The following is a 16,754-nucleotide window of genomic DNA, read 5'->3' on the forward strand; positions in this document are numbered from 1 at the left end:
CTCGGAGAGACGGCGGGGAGAGGCGGCTTCTATTAACTTTCTTGTATTAACTTGTCTCCTGCCTGAGCGTTTAATGTCTTTCCACCCGCTGGCAATACGAAGAGTGAGGGGGGGGGCATCCATTTTAAAGCCAACGCAGCCAAAAGTCTGCTTGAACGGTTCAACGGTTAACTTCTTTTTACACTTGTATGACAGTCGAGGATGCTAACATGCTACCTGTACTGTGCAGAAGCAGGATTTGCGGGGGGAAACCAGCAATAACGCTAACTAACTTCCTGCCATTTGGGGGTTCAGCTTCAAATGACTTTGGCCCGGACATGAAAATCAAAGAGGGTGGCGACTCGGAGACGATCACACTTTCAAAAAAAATACAACTGTGACTGCCAAACCGATAAATGGCGAGCAGCACTTTTACGTTTTTTTGACATTCAAAAAGGAGGCTCGCGGTGCTACTGCTGCTGCTGCTGCTTTGGGAGTAGTCAGCTCCCTGGCACCTCCCGTCTGGGACCAGCCCCATTCTGGCCTCTCGGGCTTTCCAGCGTGCGGTGAAGAAGGAGCGCTTGCATGCCTTCAACCACCAGAGCCCTCATTATAGTCTAAATGCGGCGCGACACAAGTCGTGCCAGCTCCAAGGTAGCAGCTCCGCCGTCTTCCTCAACTCAGCAAAAGTCATGTGACTTTGGAGGCTTTTTCTCCTTGACTCGGTCGCCTACTGCTTGCTCATGCTGGCTGTCTTTGATGCATGGGACACGTGGTCTATGTGCAAATTGTCTTCCGATAACCTTAGCTGGAATACAACTACCAACTGTGGCTGTTGGCAAACTCCTGATGTAGGTATTTTAATCATCTTTGCCAACCTCTACATGCACTTTAAAATAAAACTATTGTTTGTGATAGTAATAGCACCTATTACAACACTGGCTCTGTTGCTACTCTGTTGTGCCACTTTCTCATGCACCCCAAATCATTTTTAAAAAGGTAACTTGGGCCTCTCTCTAATTGCAGCGTCCTCTTTAAAAGCTTCAGGCTTTACAGGTCAAAGCAAGAGAGTGCACCAACCACTCTCTACAACCTCGGCGACGTCATCGGGCTGATTTGCTAGCGTCATGGCGACACTTAACAGGCTTAATGCAATCCAAACTTGCAAGGTTGTTTTTTTGGATGCAGGACCGCCGCCGTGATTAAGCTCCCAGGGTTCCTGGATCAGCCATCCCCGTGTCCGACGACCTCCAGGGACGGCCCACGTGCACGCGCAGCACCGTCCAAAGAGGTCAGGACGGACAACTGCAACAAGGAAGCCAAGTATTTTTGCTAGAGCCACACGATAGCCGTCACAGCACCGCAGCATCTTCCGTGTCGCTCCACGAGCGTTCGACTCCATAGCAAGTCATGATTATACTCCTCAGGTCGTATGGCTGCCGCTCGTCTGCAGATTCATAAATCTTCAGGGAGAAAACGTCAAGACGGAGCGCCGCGCTGGACACCCCCCCGCTCATTACAGTGAGACAAAACACGGGCCGCCTCGAAGTGGTCACCGGCTATGCTAGCAAAAGAAAGCAAACCTAAATAGACGTGGTTTTCCGATGTAAAGCTGACGTCCGCCGCTTGTGTGCGGTCTGCAAGTGGCGCCAAATGGTCATCGCCGTGCATAAACAAGGGCCTTGTTGGCTGCAGTGGCTCTTTGATCCACGCACGTCACTCGCTCTTTCTTGAGGACAAGAATGCACTTTATGGATGGAGACACAATGGAGCTTTATGGAGCACAGAGGGCGTCAGCAGCTCACTATCCACACGCACAAACGACACACGTCGACGTGCACAAACGACACACGTCGACGTGCACAAACGACACACGTCGACGTGCACAAACGACACACGTCGACGTGCACAAACGACACACGTCCACATGCGCAAGCGACACACGTCCACATGCGCAAGCGACACACGTCCACATGCGCAAGCGACACACGTCCACATGCGCAAACAACAATACTGTGTAGGCTGGACGACGCAGTCACTACTCTGACTCTCAGCTGCACACATGATGTAAATATGGTACATTAGAAGTACATAAAATATGATGTAAATATGGTACATTAGTTGTACAGGATGACGTATGGTTAGAAGTGGATAGACTGCTAAATATGAGGTACATGTACTATATGACAGGTACCTTAATTATTATGTAAATGTGGTACATTGGAGGTACATGATGGTGTAAACATGGTCCATTGGAGGTACATGATGATGTAAACATGGTATCTTACAGGTGTACAGATCATTTCTAAATATGTAGCTGCAACCCCAGACCCTTGGTTTACCTCGGAGGACCTCCCAGTGAGTAAACCAACAAAATATACCACAACACCAGCAACACAGAAGAAGACTAAAGCCGCTTCCCCGCTGCACCGTACCTACTCTACTCGCCAGGGTAACTACCCATAGTACTTTTTAACAGAAGTACACTCACGCCAATGCTAACCAACTGTGGACATACATTCCAGCACGACACCCAACAGTGTGTGCCCTCCTCTAGGATGACAAGTCAGAAAACTCCAAATGATTTTGGTCTTGATCCTCCCAGCTATCAGCCTCAAATCAAACACTAAGAAGGTCAGGAAGTTGCAACATCAAAAGCCACAGTGGCCAAGATGATGAAGCAACCATCATAAAAAGTACAAATTAGCACTTGGCATGGGGGGGGGGGTTCTCTTTGTAGTTGTACACACACATACACGCGCGCGCGCGCACACACACACACACACACACACACACCCACACACTCCATCAGACAAGACGTAACTTTGAAAGCAGCCTACATGGCGGAAGTAGCCCCCCTCCCCAACACACACACTGGGTCAGTCCACAAACAAAGTTGGCAACTTTGCAAGCAAGTGTGCACCGATAACGCGCGCACACTTTTTCCGTGAATGAGCGCAGCATTGCGCCCCACGAGCAAACCAGAAGTTGCAAGTTGGAATTTAAAAGTTGCAGCAAAGCAAAGCAGCGTGTTGCCCCGTCAATGAATTTCACAGGATAGGAGCCATCTTGTGACCGCATTGGGCCGCAAAGTCTTACCATCCTCACTCACGCGCCCACACGCACGCACACACAACTCCTGTCAAAGTTTTCAAGACAAAAAAAGCGAGGCGGGGGAAAAAGGGGACACTTCACACATACTTGGACGATCTCCCCCTCGGCGCTGATGGTGGCTCCGGCTTTGGAGAAGCGTCCCTGCAAGCCCGTCGTGTACGTGGTGTAATCCCCGCTGGGACTGGACTCGAACAGAACCACCTCCACAAAGGCCGTATCCTTGCCCAGTGCGGCGCCCAGGAGAGACGCGGCCACCACGGCCAGCAGGGGCAGGACGGCGCCGCCGCCGGGGTCCCGATCCGAGCCGCCCCGCGGTACCACCATCATCATCATCCTTACGATCGGCGTCGTCGTCATCGTCTCCTCGCCGGCAGGATCTGCGGCGCCGATCGGAACATAATTTCGAACCCGAGTTCGAACAGTTCGCGTTCGAGGTCCGACCGATTGCGCCGAAAAAAGGAGCGAAAATGTGCGCAAAGGCGAGCAGCGAGTGCGCCGTGGAGGAGCGTGTTTATTTCACCAGTGGAGTCTTGTCAATGACACTGCACCCCCCACCGCCACCACCCCGCAATCCCTCCCTCCTCCACCCCTTTTTCTTTCTCACCCCTCCCTCTCCTTCTCTACAAAGCGCGGCTGCTTTGATCTCCAAACACGTGATTTTTAGCTTTTTCTCTTCTTCTCCCACTGCAAAAGGCACCGCCCAGAAATCTTGGTGACCACGCCCTCGTTCACGCTCAAGTGAGTGGGTTAAGGAGGCCCTCGTGGGGGGAGGCGCCGCTATCTTCAAACTTTGAAGTTTTTCAAAAAATGTTAAAAACTACAAACAATAGGAATAATCATAACTTCATATCTAATCTTATAGATGTCGCTCTGGTGGGAGAATATTCTCGTCTTAGTGCAACTCTGACTTTTACCATACCGTTCCACCTTAAAATAAACTTCAGGATACGAACAGGGCTAATTTTCAATCACATTACTATAGTGTGGGGTAAAGTGGCCACAAGAGGGCAATGTTTCACACTCTTTTATGCCCCAAAGTATTTTATAGCAGCGGTTATCTGGGCTCCAAACCGTCAAAAGAAATTAAGAGCCAATATGAAACCTAGAAAGAAAAGCAAGTAGTGCTATTCTGTTGGCTATCAGTGGGCTTTATGAGGAGTTGAACTATTTCCGGAAAAAAAGACGTGACAAAGAACCTTTAAAACCCGTTCTTCAATTCAATTTCATTTTCTTCTTCAATAATCTCCATAAATGTTCTGTCATTATATTTTTTATTTCATCTCCATAATATTATAAAAATATTCCCAACCTAATATCCAATGAAAAGTTTATTTGGTTTTGTTTGTCATTACTTTTTTATAAATTCTTTACTACTTTCATTTTATGCGACCAAAATGATATTTTCCTCATTGCTTTTCCTCATTGCATGATTTCATAATATTATGAGTTTATTCTCATAAAATGTATTTTTCCCCATGAGAGTAAAACATTTTCCTCTTGATATTTTGACATTATTCTTGTAAAAATACAGCTGCTTTTTCCATTACTGCTATTATTTTCCAAATGTTTCAACTTTCTTCTTAAATAATCCTTTTGCATTTTCTACTATATCTCTATCTATACTATTTTGACTTTATTCGCATAATAGACCCCCCCCCAAATGTTAACTTTTGTTTAGATTGTTTACAAACACAGCTTCACCACCACATCACCGCCGCTGTCATGGCCATTAGTCGTCATAGTAGTTAAAAAATCCTATCCGTGCTGCCGCCAGCCCGCCAGCGCCTTGCAAGACCTTCCTCCATCTGCAAGCAGAGAAAACGTCAAGAAATGGAAAAGTCTGCTTCCAATTACAGCAAAACAAACCCGGCGGCGCTCATCAAAAGCCCATCGGCTCATCTTGCTGTCACTTATTGAAAACAACTGTCAGGAAGATGGGGTGATGGTCCACACGTCTTTGGAAGGGAGACGTGCCAAACGTGCACGCCACACGTCTGCGTCATGTTTGTCACGCCAGCATCCTGCGGTGTGGCGTGGAAAGTGGAACTTTAGAAACGTCACTTTGGCGGTTCGGTGATGGAGATCAGTGCCTGAGTTCAACATGTCACGCCCGCCGGGAATGAAGGACATCTCTCGTACGACACCCCCCTCTACTGGTCGGCCAAATATGGCAACCTGCCTTTTGTGTATTCTGTAGCTTTAATGCTAGTAAGCCGTGTTTGTGTCATACAATCTAACTACAAAACATTACACCCACATTGTAACAACAACATCATGCTAGGTTAGCCTAGCAATAGCATGGCTATGTGTGCTACTATGCTAACATTAGAACCACATTGTAACAGCAACATCATGCTATAGGTTAGCCTACCAATAGCATGGCTATGTGTGCTACCATGCTAACATTAGAACCACAGTGTAACAGCAACATCATGCTAGGTCAGCCTATCAATAGCAAGTTAAGAAAAGGACACCCCAGTGTTCGGACTTCGACATTAGCATAATGGGAGACCTTGTGGGCATGGACAAACGCAGCTCATGAGCATTAAAGCTACAGACACACAAATGGGAACATTTTGGAATTTGGACATCCCAGTTCCAATCCATCATAGTGGGACCTCTGAGGCTTATTTGAAATATTCCAACAATGGACGTCACGTGGCAACAGGCCCCGGGGCCCCCTCCCACGGTGCCGCCATGACATCATGGCTAACATGCCACATACTCAGGGAGTGTGGTCACCATCGTGGGCCAAGCATCACACATCATCCAGCGGGCCCCAGCGGATCCCGAGGACCCCCTATGAATTGCTTTATGTAATGACAAGTTGCCCAACCCCCTTTCCTGATCCCGTCATTCTTGGTTCCAGCTACCGTCAGCGGCCGGAACAGGCCTGCCAACAAAGAGACGATTGAGTGAAGCAAGTGGCTTCAAAGTCCAGAACTGGACCGACCCGGCGGACTCTTCAGTCCAAAGCCAAGCTGTAATTTGGGTCTGGACCTGGAAAGGAACCGTGCTTTCTTTATCAGACATCCCTCCGCGCCTGGAAGCTTTGAAGATCAAACCACCCTGATGGGCGGCCCCGGATCTGGCTTCAAGGTGCAAGTGGACTTTAAAGTGCAGACCGGGAAGGCTGGCGAGCACGGACAGGTCCCATCTCGGCGCTTGTGGAGGAGTTGGAAGTAGGAATGCTCCCATCCATCGGCCAAGCACGTGATCAGCTTATGCTCGTGAAAAGGGCGTAACTTTACGTACATTTATGACTTATGAATAAAGTCGTACATTTACTAGTAAAAATGTGTTCATTTACGAGAATTTTAAAAATATATAAAAAATATCATATAACAGCAATAATATCACAAGAATAAACTCATACATTTACAGGAAAAAAGTCATTATATAACGACAATAAAGTCTTAAATTTACCAAAATAAAGTAATCAATTTATGAGAATAAAGTCATGAATTCACAAATAAAAATGTGTACATTTATGAGAATTAAATCACAACTTGACATGTAAAAAGGTGTAATATCACAAAAATTAAATCATAAATATACAGGAAAAAGTCATATATAATGGGAATTAAAATAGTAAAAATGTGTACATTTACGAGTAAAAGGCGTAATAAGAGAATAAAGTTGAAAATATATGAAAATAAGGCGGTAATTTCATGATACACAAAGGGATAGAATCACAAGAATAAAGTGGGAAATCTATAAGAAAAAAGCCATAATATAAATGAATAAAGTCCTGACTCTATGTACATTTCCGACTTACCAATAAAGTCACAAATTTACAAAAAGGTGAAATCAAGAATAACGTTGTAAATTCTGAAGAATAAATTCATAAATTTAGGAGAATAAAGTCGTTAATGACAAGTTGTATTAATACAGGAATAAAGTTGTACATTAATGAGAAAAAAGTTAAAAATAGAATAAAAGATGTATTATTACAGGAATAAAATCAATCATTTTCATCTTATTTATTCAGGGCACCAAAAGCGGCACCTTGTCCTTTTTCCGTGGTAGCTCCATGTTTTAAACACCAGAGAGCAGCACGACCTATTCAGTTCCCCATCAGCATCTCTGCTAACATGTCGTTGTAAGACGGTAAGTATCACTTCTAGCTCGATCGACCATATGGTTTTTTGGGGCCGATACCGATACCGATTTTTTCCATCACCCTTCGCCGATGGCCGATTTTGCTTGGGCCGATATTTGTGGCCGATACTGCTTTTGATCCCTCAATTTCCATGAAAAAATGACCATGATAACAAATATTACAGGTCTCATGTTTAAACAAATATTTATTGAAATGTAAACACTGAACACAGTAGGATTCAGCTTTCTTAAACACACATTTAAACTGCATTAGCAACTTTAAAAGGAATAAATATTCAACCATGTGCAAAACATTTCTGTCGTAGTTTAAATTTATCTAGCATCATGTGATGACTGCTCATCCCAGCGTGACGCGCATCCTCCCCCCGCCTCCACACACACAAACACATCACACTGACACAATTTAGTACGATATATAAAACATTTCTCTCATCATTAAAGTTCGTGTTGTGCACGATAAAGACCTCTCATAAGCAGACACGGCTGCTCCAATTCCTTCTGTGTGTGTGTGCGTACTCAGAGAGAGCGCATTTAAAGTTGCATAGTTGTTCATTCTTGTTCTGCTCAACTAGTGAGAGTGCTTTTATTCGTCTGTTGCGTTGGTATGTGATGTTTTTGGGCTTTCTTGTTGTCACACCATGACTTAAACTGTTATGCCTAGCGATCACCCAGTGAAATGTGATGGGCTTGGTAAAGTGTTAAAAGCAAGCTAACTCTATTACTTGTGAAAACGCGCTCTTGATGGATTCAACAGTGGGGGTGGGGTACTCTGCAGCCCTGGCAGATGCCTGACTGTAAATCATGCAGTGAAAAAATACATTGGCGAACCCACGTGCATAATGGCCGATACCGATACAAGGAAAAAACGCAAATATCGGCCGGCCGATGTATCGGTCGATCCTTAATGCAGAGTCTCTTGGAAATGATGGAAGGATAGAGCAGGGTAAATGATGGGGATATAGAGTAGGGTAAATGATGGAGGGATAGAGCATGGGGAGGGATGGAGCAGGGTAAATGATGGAGATATAGAGTATAGGGTAAATGATGGAGGGATAGAGCATGGTAAATGATGGAGATACTGTACACAGTAGAGGCTGTGGGAAAACCCCAGACGAAGCAAACAACACCCCAGTCTATGCTGGCGAGGGAGTGCAATGTGTAAATGTTGGAGGAGGTTAGCAAACAAAATGAATCCCCCTACCCCCACCCCTGCAGCTGGCCGGTGTCCCAGGGCGGGACCCTCTGACTACACCGGGACACGCCTCAGTGTGCATACATGGGTGTTGTTGTTGACTCTTCATTTCATGCCACTTCAAACTGCACACAGGCACCTTGGAAAAATATCATAACAGAGAAGAAAGTATTCCTGCAAGACAAAAGGGGCAATTTGAAAAGAAAAACATGGTAATATTATGAGAAAATGTATATTTTTTTATTTTACGGGATCGCTGCAGGGACACACACACGTCCGCCGTTAGGAGAGCAAGCTAGCAAGCTCACTAGTTAGCCTCTCCAACTGACTTATTCTAAAGTTAAGGAAGTGTTTCAAGCGGAGGGGGAGGGAAGGACAAAGACACAAAGAAATTACCACTTCCACACAGAATACGAGGAGGGAATAATTGGCAGAATAATAGTGGTAATAATTGGTCAATTATTATTAATTATTTTTTGGGAAACACAACAATATGACGGGGGGCGCCTGTATTTCAACTTTCCTCTTGTCGATTTTCTTCTCATAATTCAGATTTTATTTCCACAATATTTTTTTTCAATGACACGTTGAGCCCCGCAGGGTGGATCACCACCTCTGCTGTTAGGAAGTCATCTTGTGTGTGTGTTGGTCTCAGTTTGTTGTGCACACAATGCTGGGCCCTCCAAGGCAGATTATGAGAGTGCAGGATGTGTCAGAAATTACAGTTGAAAACAAGTCTAAATATTTTTACTTTCTTCTTAAATAATCTTCATCAATGTTCCTTTCGTATTTTGACTTTATTCCCATAACATCCTAACTTTTTTCCCCCAAACCTAAATTTACAAAAATGACTACTTTATTCTGTTTTGCCACAAACGACCCCCGAGCCGCACACTGGACACCCCTGCTCGAATAGAAACTTAGTAGAACAGTGTAGAACAGTAGTAGAACAGTGGATAAGTGGCATGAATCGTGGAGAATTAGAACGTAGAGTAGATCCCCACTGCGCTGTTGTTAAACAGTCGGATTGACTTGAAATTTCAATCATCCAGATGTGTAACAAAATGTGGAAACATTTATTACAAAATGCAGCAAGTTAACATTTTGCTTCATTTGCATAAATGTTGACATCTTCCCATTTTGGAAGAACTTGTAACATATCCCAAAATTATGACAAAATGCAGCAAAATGTTGACAAAATACGTTCAATTTCACATACATTTCGACACATTTTGTAACAATTTGTCACATATTGCAAAGTTATGACAAAATGCAGCAAAATGCTGCATTTGCATTTTATAATAACTTTTTGGCAAACTGCAGCAAAATGCAGCATTTGCATTTTGTAATAACTTTTTACATAAAAATAAATTTATTACAAAATGGGGCATGATGACATAATGTATTACATGTATTCCATATAGATAGATAGATAGACTCCCTTTATTGTCATTGCACAAAAACACAGAAATTGCCAACAAAATGTCGTTGCCTGGCTCCCATATAATAACAGACACAAAAGAAGATAAGTAATAATAAATAATAATAATGTGGAGAATAAATAGATAGAATATATACATATATATACAAATGCATTACATATTATGACATAATGTGGTGTTCCACAATGAGCACTTTATCTGGTTCAGGAAATGGAAGAATTTCCTCATATTCACACTCGCCAGAAGATGCAAAACATTCATATTTCAAATTGTGCTTTTTTTTGGAGGGGGTATTTAAACATGGCTATTTAACTAGCAACTCAAGGTGACAGGTAACTGTAACAGATTTCAAATTGCAAACATGTAAAATTAAAAACCTAAATACACCCCTGCACAAAATGCAAGCATAAAGGCTGATGCAACAAGTTGGATTAAGAAGGGAACTGAACTTTGGGGCATTTTTGTTGCAATAAGATGAAACTTGAAAGGCAGGTTACGTCACCGCCTCGTCCAATCACAGGCCGAATGTCTGTGACGTCTCCTCCCACTCGCAGCCAATCAGATGCAACCACGACAGTAGAAAAGATCGCCATAGCAGCTCTCCTCGTCAGTAAGGAAGCCAACGAACCTCCTCGGCCTGTGAAGGAGGCCTCCGCGAAGCCAGAGGGGACACTCGTTCGTTTATTTTGGGATCTTAAACCGAGAAGGATTATCATTCTAACATGGTGGTGGTAACAGCAGCAGCGACCGGGGGAGCCCCCAAGTTGCTCCTGATCTCCGGGAAGCAGAGCGGCGGCTCCTCGTCGGCGAACTTCGGCCGGCCCATTTCGGTAGTCCTGCCGTCCGCCTGCAGCCAGGCGTCGTCAGACTCCGAGTCGAGCAGCTCCGCTGGGCCGCCGGTGCGGAAAAGGCAGCGGCTTACACACTTGAGTCCCGAGGAGAAAGCACTTCGAAGGTAATAAAATACGATTTTGTCTTTGGGGGGGGTCGACATTTTGTCTTGATAGTGACGAGTGGGCAGCTAGGGTAATGATTTAATCATACAAAATGGCGGTGACGTTTCACTCAAAGATTATTGACGAGGGGAAACTTGTACTTCCCGGCAACATTGTTCGTATTTTGAATTGTAACACCACAACCGTTGGTTAGAATGTTACTCGACGCTCACAGCCCGCGCAGTTGGACTTTAAACTTGTGTGACGGTTATCACCTGAGCTACGTGGACCCGACCGAGCGGGACTTTGACGTGCCTACGTGGCAGCAACATGGCCGGCGATGGTCGTTCCATCTGCGCCAATTGCTGCTTTCGGCATCATGGAAAGAATGCCTTCACTTATTCCTCACCCAACCCCCCCTCCCTCTTTGCAGGAAACTGAAGAACAGAGTTGCAGCCCAGACCGCCAGGGACAGGAAAAAGGCCAAAATGGGGGAACTGGAACAGCAGGTCTTGGAGTTAGAGCTTGAGGTGCTAATTTGATGTTGTGACGTGTTGTGGGTGTAGCTACATTCCGCCTTGCAATCGCCCATTTTAATGGAACTACAGTATAATCTGCCTTAGCAACTTTTATACAGGAACCTGCCCGTTTCCTGTCTTCCAGATCAGGATAAACTAGTATGTAATAGCACAGCCGCTAACCCCCTCCCCCCCTCCCCCCCTCCCAGAACCAGAAACTTCACATTGAGAACAGGCTGCTCCGGGAAAAGACCAGCGGCTTGCTGAGCGAAAATGAGGAACTGAAGCAGAGACTTGGGTTGCACACCCTTGAATCCAAGGAGAAGGTGAGACTGCAAAGGGACGGGGTTAGCTTTTTGGAGACTAACCGTCCCCCCCCTTTTTTTTAAACTCCAGGTTCAGGTGTTTGTGTCCGCCGGGAACGACGCAGGTTTGGGAATCGGGTCTTCTGAGTCCGCAGCACTCAGGCTATGTGTGCCTCCGCAGCAGGTGCAGGCCCAGCAGTTCCCAAGTCTGAAGACCTCCCAATGGATGCAGATGGCCCTGACGCTACAGACCATGAGGTAGGCCGGCCTCGGAATGCCATGCTTAACAAATAAAAATAATCAAGTTGGTAAATTAGACAAATGTAAATTAGGTAAATTGGGGGGGGGGTACAAATATAATTCATTATTAAGTTAATTAATCAATATTAATTTTCCACCAATGTCACATTAAAAATGTCAAAATTAGTGGAATAAAAAACAGCCAATTTATGAGACATTTCGGGGGAGGGGGGGGGGTGAGTGAAGAGGCTAATCTGGTCTTGCGCCCCCTTACAGTCTGATCTGCTCCTGGGCATTCTGGACATCCTCGACCCGGAGCTCTTCCTCAAGACCTGCGAGCAGGAGTGCCAGGACCCGCGGGTGCTGCTGGTCGGAGGGGGGGACCCAGTACCTGCCGCCACACCTGCGCCTCTGGGGGCCCCACCAGTCAGGCTGGAGGCCCTTAATGGGCTGATCCATTTTGACCACCTCTACACAAAGCCGGTGGAGGTGGCCGGCGAGGAGAGCGACCATGAAGACGGGATGGCTTCCTTCCCTGTGGCCGAGGTGGTGGTGGAGGAGGACGAGCGCGTCTGCGTGAAAGATGAGCCGGAGGAAGTGGTCATCCCCGGCCGGATGGATGATGACTTCCTCTGCACCGCCTCCTCGCCCGCCCTCAGCGGCCTGGACAAGGAAGCCTGCCTGGCGGACACCTACAGCGACTCGGGATATGAAGGCTCCCCCTCCCCCTTCAGCGACATGTCATCGCCGCTGTGCTCCGAGAGCCCGTGGGACGACATGTTCGCCAACGAACTCTTTCCCCAACTCATTAGTGTCTGAACCCCCAAACAATCTGCCATTTAAAAACTATATATACATGTAGCGCCTAGCTAACCGGTCAGTGGCACCTGCTCGTACTTGCTAGCTAACCTCGTGATCTCGGACTACAGCAGGTCTAACTGCTAGCCACGCCGCAATGCATCATGGGAGATATGAGTTTGCAATGTCGCTTTATTACTGCCGAGGATTTGATTGCTCACAAATGTTTTGTTGGCGCAATCCGGTGTTTCAGTCAATTGTGGGGGGGGGTGATCATTTAAATATGAAATAGTATTTATTTGTATTCTGCTTGTAGGTCGCTCCATGTCCGCACCTTCTATACGTTGCGTGCTCTCCTTGTCTAATTTACTGCATTAAAAAAACTTTTGCATCGCATTTTTTGGTCTTCATTGCATCACGCTTCAGGTTTTGAGACAAGGATAAAGTTATGCCACTATATCAGTGGCAAACATAACGACCCAGGAAATGATGCAATTCCAAGAGGAGTGTCTATGTGGAGCAAAATGGAGATGAGCGATAGCATGCTTAGAGAGGTGTCCCTGCGAATCAACGGTGATGAGCCACAACAGGGCAATCATGGCGAAGTGCAGCCAGCGGTCGTGTTGGCAGTCTATGCTCCTTTCCTCGCTTCCAGGAAGTGCTCCTCTTACATAATGCTGCACTTTCCTGGCAGTCCCACCCCACTCGCTAAAACCTGGGAGCTACCCAAACGCTATCATCGCACACGTTCGCCCTGGGCGCCGAGCTCACCACACTCAACAGGGTCTCACTCGTACCAGATTGTTAGGACCGGGCCGGAGAACGAAAACCCTTTTTAGTGGGGGGTGCAAACGTTTACTCCCATTGGGGCAACATCAACTTTATTCTCATATTCTTCCTTTTTCCGCAACCTAATATTTAAAAATTACAACCATATTTTTGTTTCTCATATCACATCATTCAAAACATTTTTGTGTTTTGTTTTGGGGTTTAGTTTTCCATCAGAAGTCATTCATCTGCTCAATGAGTTCACGGAAGTGCAGTAGTACACCACAATAACCTGGCAAGCCAGGCGTCAACGCTAGCACCATGCAGACCTGGCCGGTCCTTGGCTTCAATAATGACTGGAGTGCATGAGAAAGCGGAGGCTGTTACTAATTGGACTCTTCCAAAATGCATTCAGCGCTGAAGTTCCTTTAGAGACACATCTGCTCTGCTGATGTCACATTGAGAGTTTGTGCTTTCCTCTGCAGGACTGCATCGTAGGACCGACTTTTGCTTCTCACTGAGACTTGCAATGGCATCGTCAACACGAACAACAGAAGGTGGTGTCCGTTGATCTCGCCGCCGCATTGTGTCTTTGGGAATGGCCACGTCTTCCGTGAAGTAGCCAGAGATGTTCATTTAACTCTGTCATTGGGTCTATTAAGGCTGCCGATATCATAGACGCACAACAGAGCTGACTTCCGCTTCCTGTTTCCATGCATCCACAAGCTCAGGAGCAGCCAGCACGGATGTGTGGTGATACAAATACATGAACTCCTATTCGTACGTATTTGCACGTATATGTTGCTTTGCGCAAGATGATGATGCAAGTGCATGATAGAAGAGATTATGTTTGGTTTCAAGCCGTAAAAACGGCCACAAGGTGGCGGAAGTAAAAGTCAGTAAATCAGTAAAAGCTCGGCATGCATCTTCCGAGCAAGCAGGAAGTAGAAAAGCATGGAGCCGTGTAGCGTGCACAAGGTAACACATGGAAGGGAAATTTTAACTTCTCCAAGCAGCCAGACAAAAACTTCCCCGATTACGAGTTGGAATGCAGGCGACAAGAATAACCGCAGCTGATCAAACAGGAGGTCAAAGGTGGTGAGAAGGATGTCATGTGACGCCGAACCCGCTTAGTGAGTCACCTGACCCCTTTGGGGCTTAAGGAGGGGGCGATGGCATGCTTGGATCTCCTGTAAGACGCTTTGTGGGTGACTAGGCGGAGCAAAGGCGTCACCATTGTCCACGTCCCAATCAATCCCAATCAATCAATCTCATCACGTGACCTGCATGAGACGTAATCAACAGCGTGGGGGCGACGGCAACACTGCCCGAGACAGTTCAAACTGGCTCGGTTGGTTTTTGTAGTTCTAACCCCCCCACTAATACCCTCTGACACCCAAATGACCGGTTGCCCTTTTTTGCTCTCCCAGTCCTACAATTACAGCTCTGTTTTTCCCCCCAGGAAATGACCCCACCCCACCTTCAGAAAAAGTGCAGTCACGACCTCAACTGCTCCAACTTGCCCTGACTGGCGGGGTGTGTGTGTGTGGGGGGGGGGGGGTGACGGACGTACAATTCAATGCTAAAACTACAGTAGACTACAGTAGACAATATAATACATGTATAATGTATATTATGAAATTATGAAAATAAAATCCACATATGGGCGGCACGGCGGTCGAGTGGTTAGCGCGCAGACCTCACAGCGAGGAGACCAGGGTTCAATTCCACCCTTCACCCTCAGCCATCTCTGTGTGGAGTTTGCATGTTCTCCCCGTGCATGTGTGGGTTTTTTCCGGGTACTCCGGTTTCCTCCCACATTCCAAAAACATGCTAGGTTAATTGGTGACTCCAAATTGTCCATAGGTATGAATGTGAGTGTGAATGGTTGTTTGTCTATATGTGCCCTGTGATTGGCTGGCCACCAGTCCAGGGTGTACCCCGCCTCTCGCCCAAAGACAGCTGGGATAGGCTCCAGCACCCCCCGTGACCCTCGTGAGGAAAAGCGGCAGAAAATGAATGAATGAATGAAATCCACATATGATGGGAATCGAGTCATAACATTATGAGAATATTTATGTAATCTTTAGTAGTATAACATTGAAATATATAATATATGGTATATGGTATATGGTATATGGTATATGGTATATGGTATGATATATGATAAGATACCTGAGGCCCCAGTGAGGATAAGTGGCATAGAAAAAGAATGGCCAAGGGTCCTCCATAACCATGCCGTCCCCCCCTCGTGACCCTGCAGCATGTACTACGTATGTAGCCCTCACCCCCGTAGTCTCCACGTATGCTTGGCTGAGACACAGTGGGGGTTGGGGGGCGTGGCATTCCTGAAATTTTCCTGTCTCATCATCCAGACAAGGAACATCTGTTTTCAGACAAACTCTGCAAGCTAGTATCTTGTTACGTCGACTACAAGGCTAACATTAAAGCAAAAATGGGGAAAATGACAAGCTGATGTTGCTACATCCTACCCAGGAACCTTGGTGGGGGTCATTGATGCCTTCCAGGAGGGCCGACTCACCCCAAAACCATCGCAAACATCATCAGTTTTTCCATAAGAAATCATGAAAATCGAACACAATCCTTAGAGCTTAACACAAACACAGTTTGACATGCAGTACACCACAGGAAATGCATATCCATATCAAAATGACAAGAAAAAAAGTCCGCTCCATCTTTCTGGCGCTGTCCCGCCAGGTTGAGGAGTGACTCGGCTTCTCTCACTCCTTTGGAACGACCCTTTTGGAAGGTTTGGAACCATCCAGCCACTGAAGGATTCGTATAACCGAGGGTGTGCACGTTTATGACAAACAGTGAACAATCCCGCTACCTTGTACGTGTTTGATTAAATAAGAGTACAATTGTGGAGCATTTGCAACCTCAAAGATCGACTAATCGTAAGATTTGGAACACCTGCACATCGCTTTGTAAAGCGAAAGCGAGAGATGCAAACTACAAGCACAGCCATAAATAACCCAACACTTCAACGGCTACATTGCTGATCTCCAAACATTTCTTTCCACACTCATCTTTCCACAACAACCCCCTGACGGGAAAGTCCAATATGTGCTCCCCACCTTATCCAACATGCTGGAATAACCCAACGAGGGAGTCGGGGGGGCTTAGTGTTTGCATGCAGTGCAGGTGCTGGTGAAGTCAACACGGCGAGCAGTGAACTTGGAGCATGTGGAGCATGCTATTGGTTGTGTCATATTAGCCCAGCCCACTGTAACCAAATAGCCCACATTGCTGCACATGTGCGTGCTAGTTGGCGTTATCGCTATCCAAACAGCGACAAGCGTCCACTCTGCTCTCAAAAA

At 46.2% G+C, this 16,754-nt stretch overlaps 2 protein-coding genes across 4 annotated transcripts in view; one reads left to right on the forward strand and one right to left on the reverse strand.

Moving 5' to 3' along the window:
* znrf3 (zinc and ring finger 3) overlaps positions 1 to 3,643 on the reverse strand; it is a 61,537-nt gene extending 57,894 nt beyond the window's left edge. For all 3 annotated transcript variants that reach the window (XM_058069798.2, XM_058069797.2, XM_058069796.2), the window contains exon 1: positions 3,181 to 3,643. In XM_058069798.2, the coding sequence (XP_057925781.2) occupies positions 3,181 to 3,450 (270 nt within the window). In that variant the 5' untranslated portion in view covers positions 3,451 to 3,643. The remainder of the gene's footprint in view (positions 1 to 3,180) is intronic.
* Positions 3,644 to 10,434: 6,791 nt separating this feature from the next.
* xbp1 (X-box binding protein 1) lies at positions 10,435 to 13,041 on the forward strand. Its single transcript, XM_058069799.2, is given in 6 exon segments — positions 10,435 to 10,804; positions 11,218 to 11,314; positions 11,512 to 11,628; positions 11,699 to 11,755; positions 11,758 to 11,865; positions 12,124 to 13,041. Coding segments are annotated over 6 exon segments (1,155 nt in total). The 5' UTR covers positions 10,435 to 10,571; the 3' UTR covers positions 12,667 to 13,041.
* The last annotated feature ends 3,713 nt before the right edge of the window (positions 13,042 to 16,754 follow it).

Source organism: Doryrhamphus excisus, linkage group LG3 (genome assembly GCF_037039965.1).
Source record: "Doryrhamphus excisus strain RoL-2023G ecotype Guam linkage group LG3, RoL_Dexc_Guam_v1.1, whole genome shotgun sequence".
Lineage (NCBI taxonomy): Eukaryota > Metazoa > Chordata > Actinopteri > Syngnathiformes > Syngnathidae > Doryrhamphus > Doryrhamphus excisus.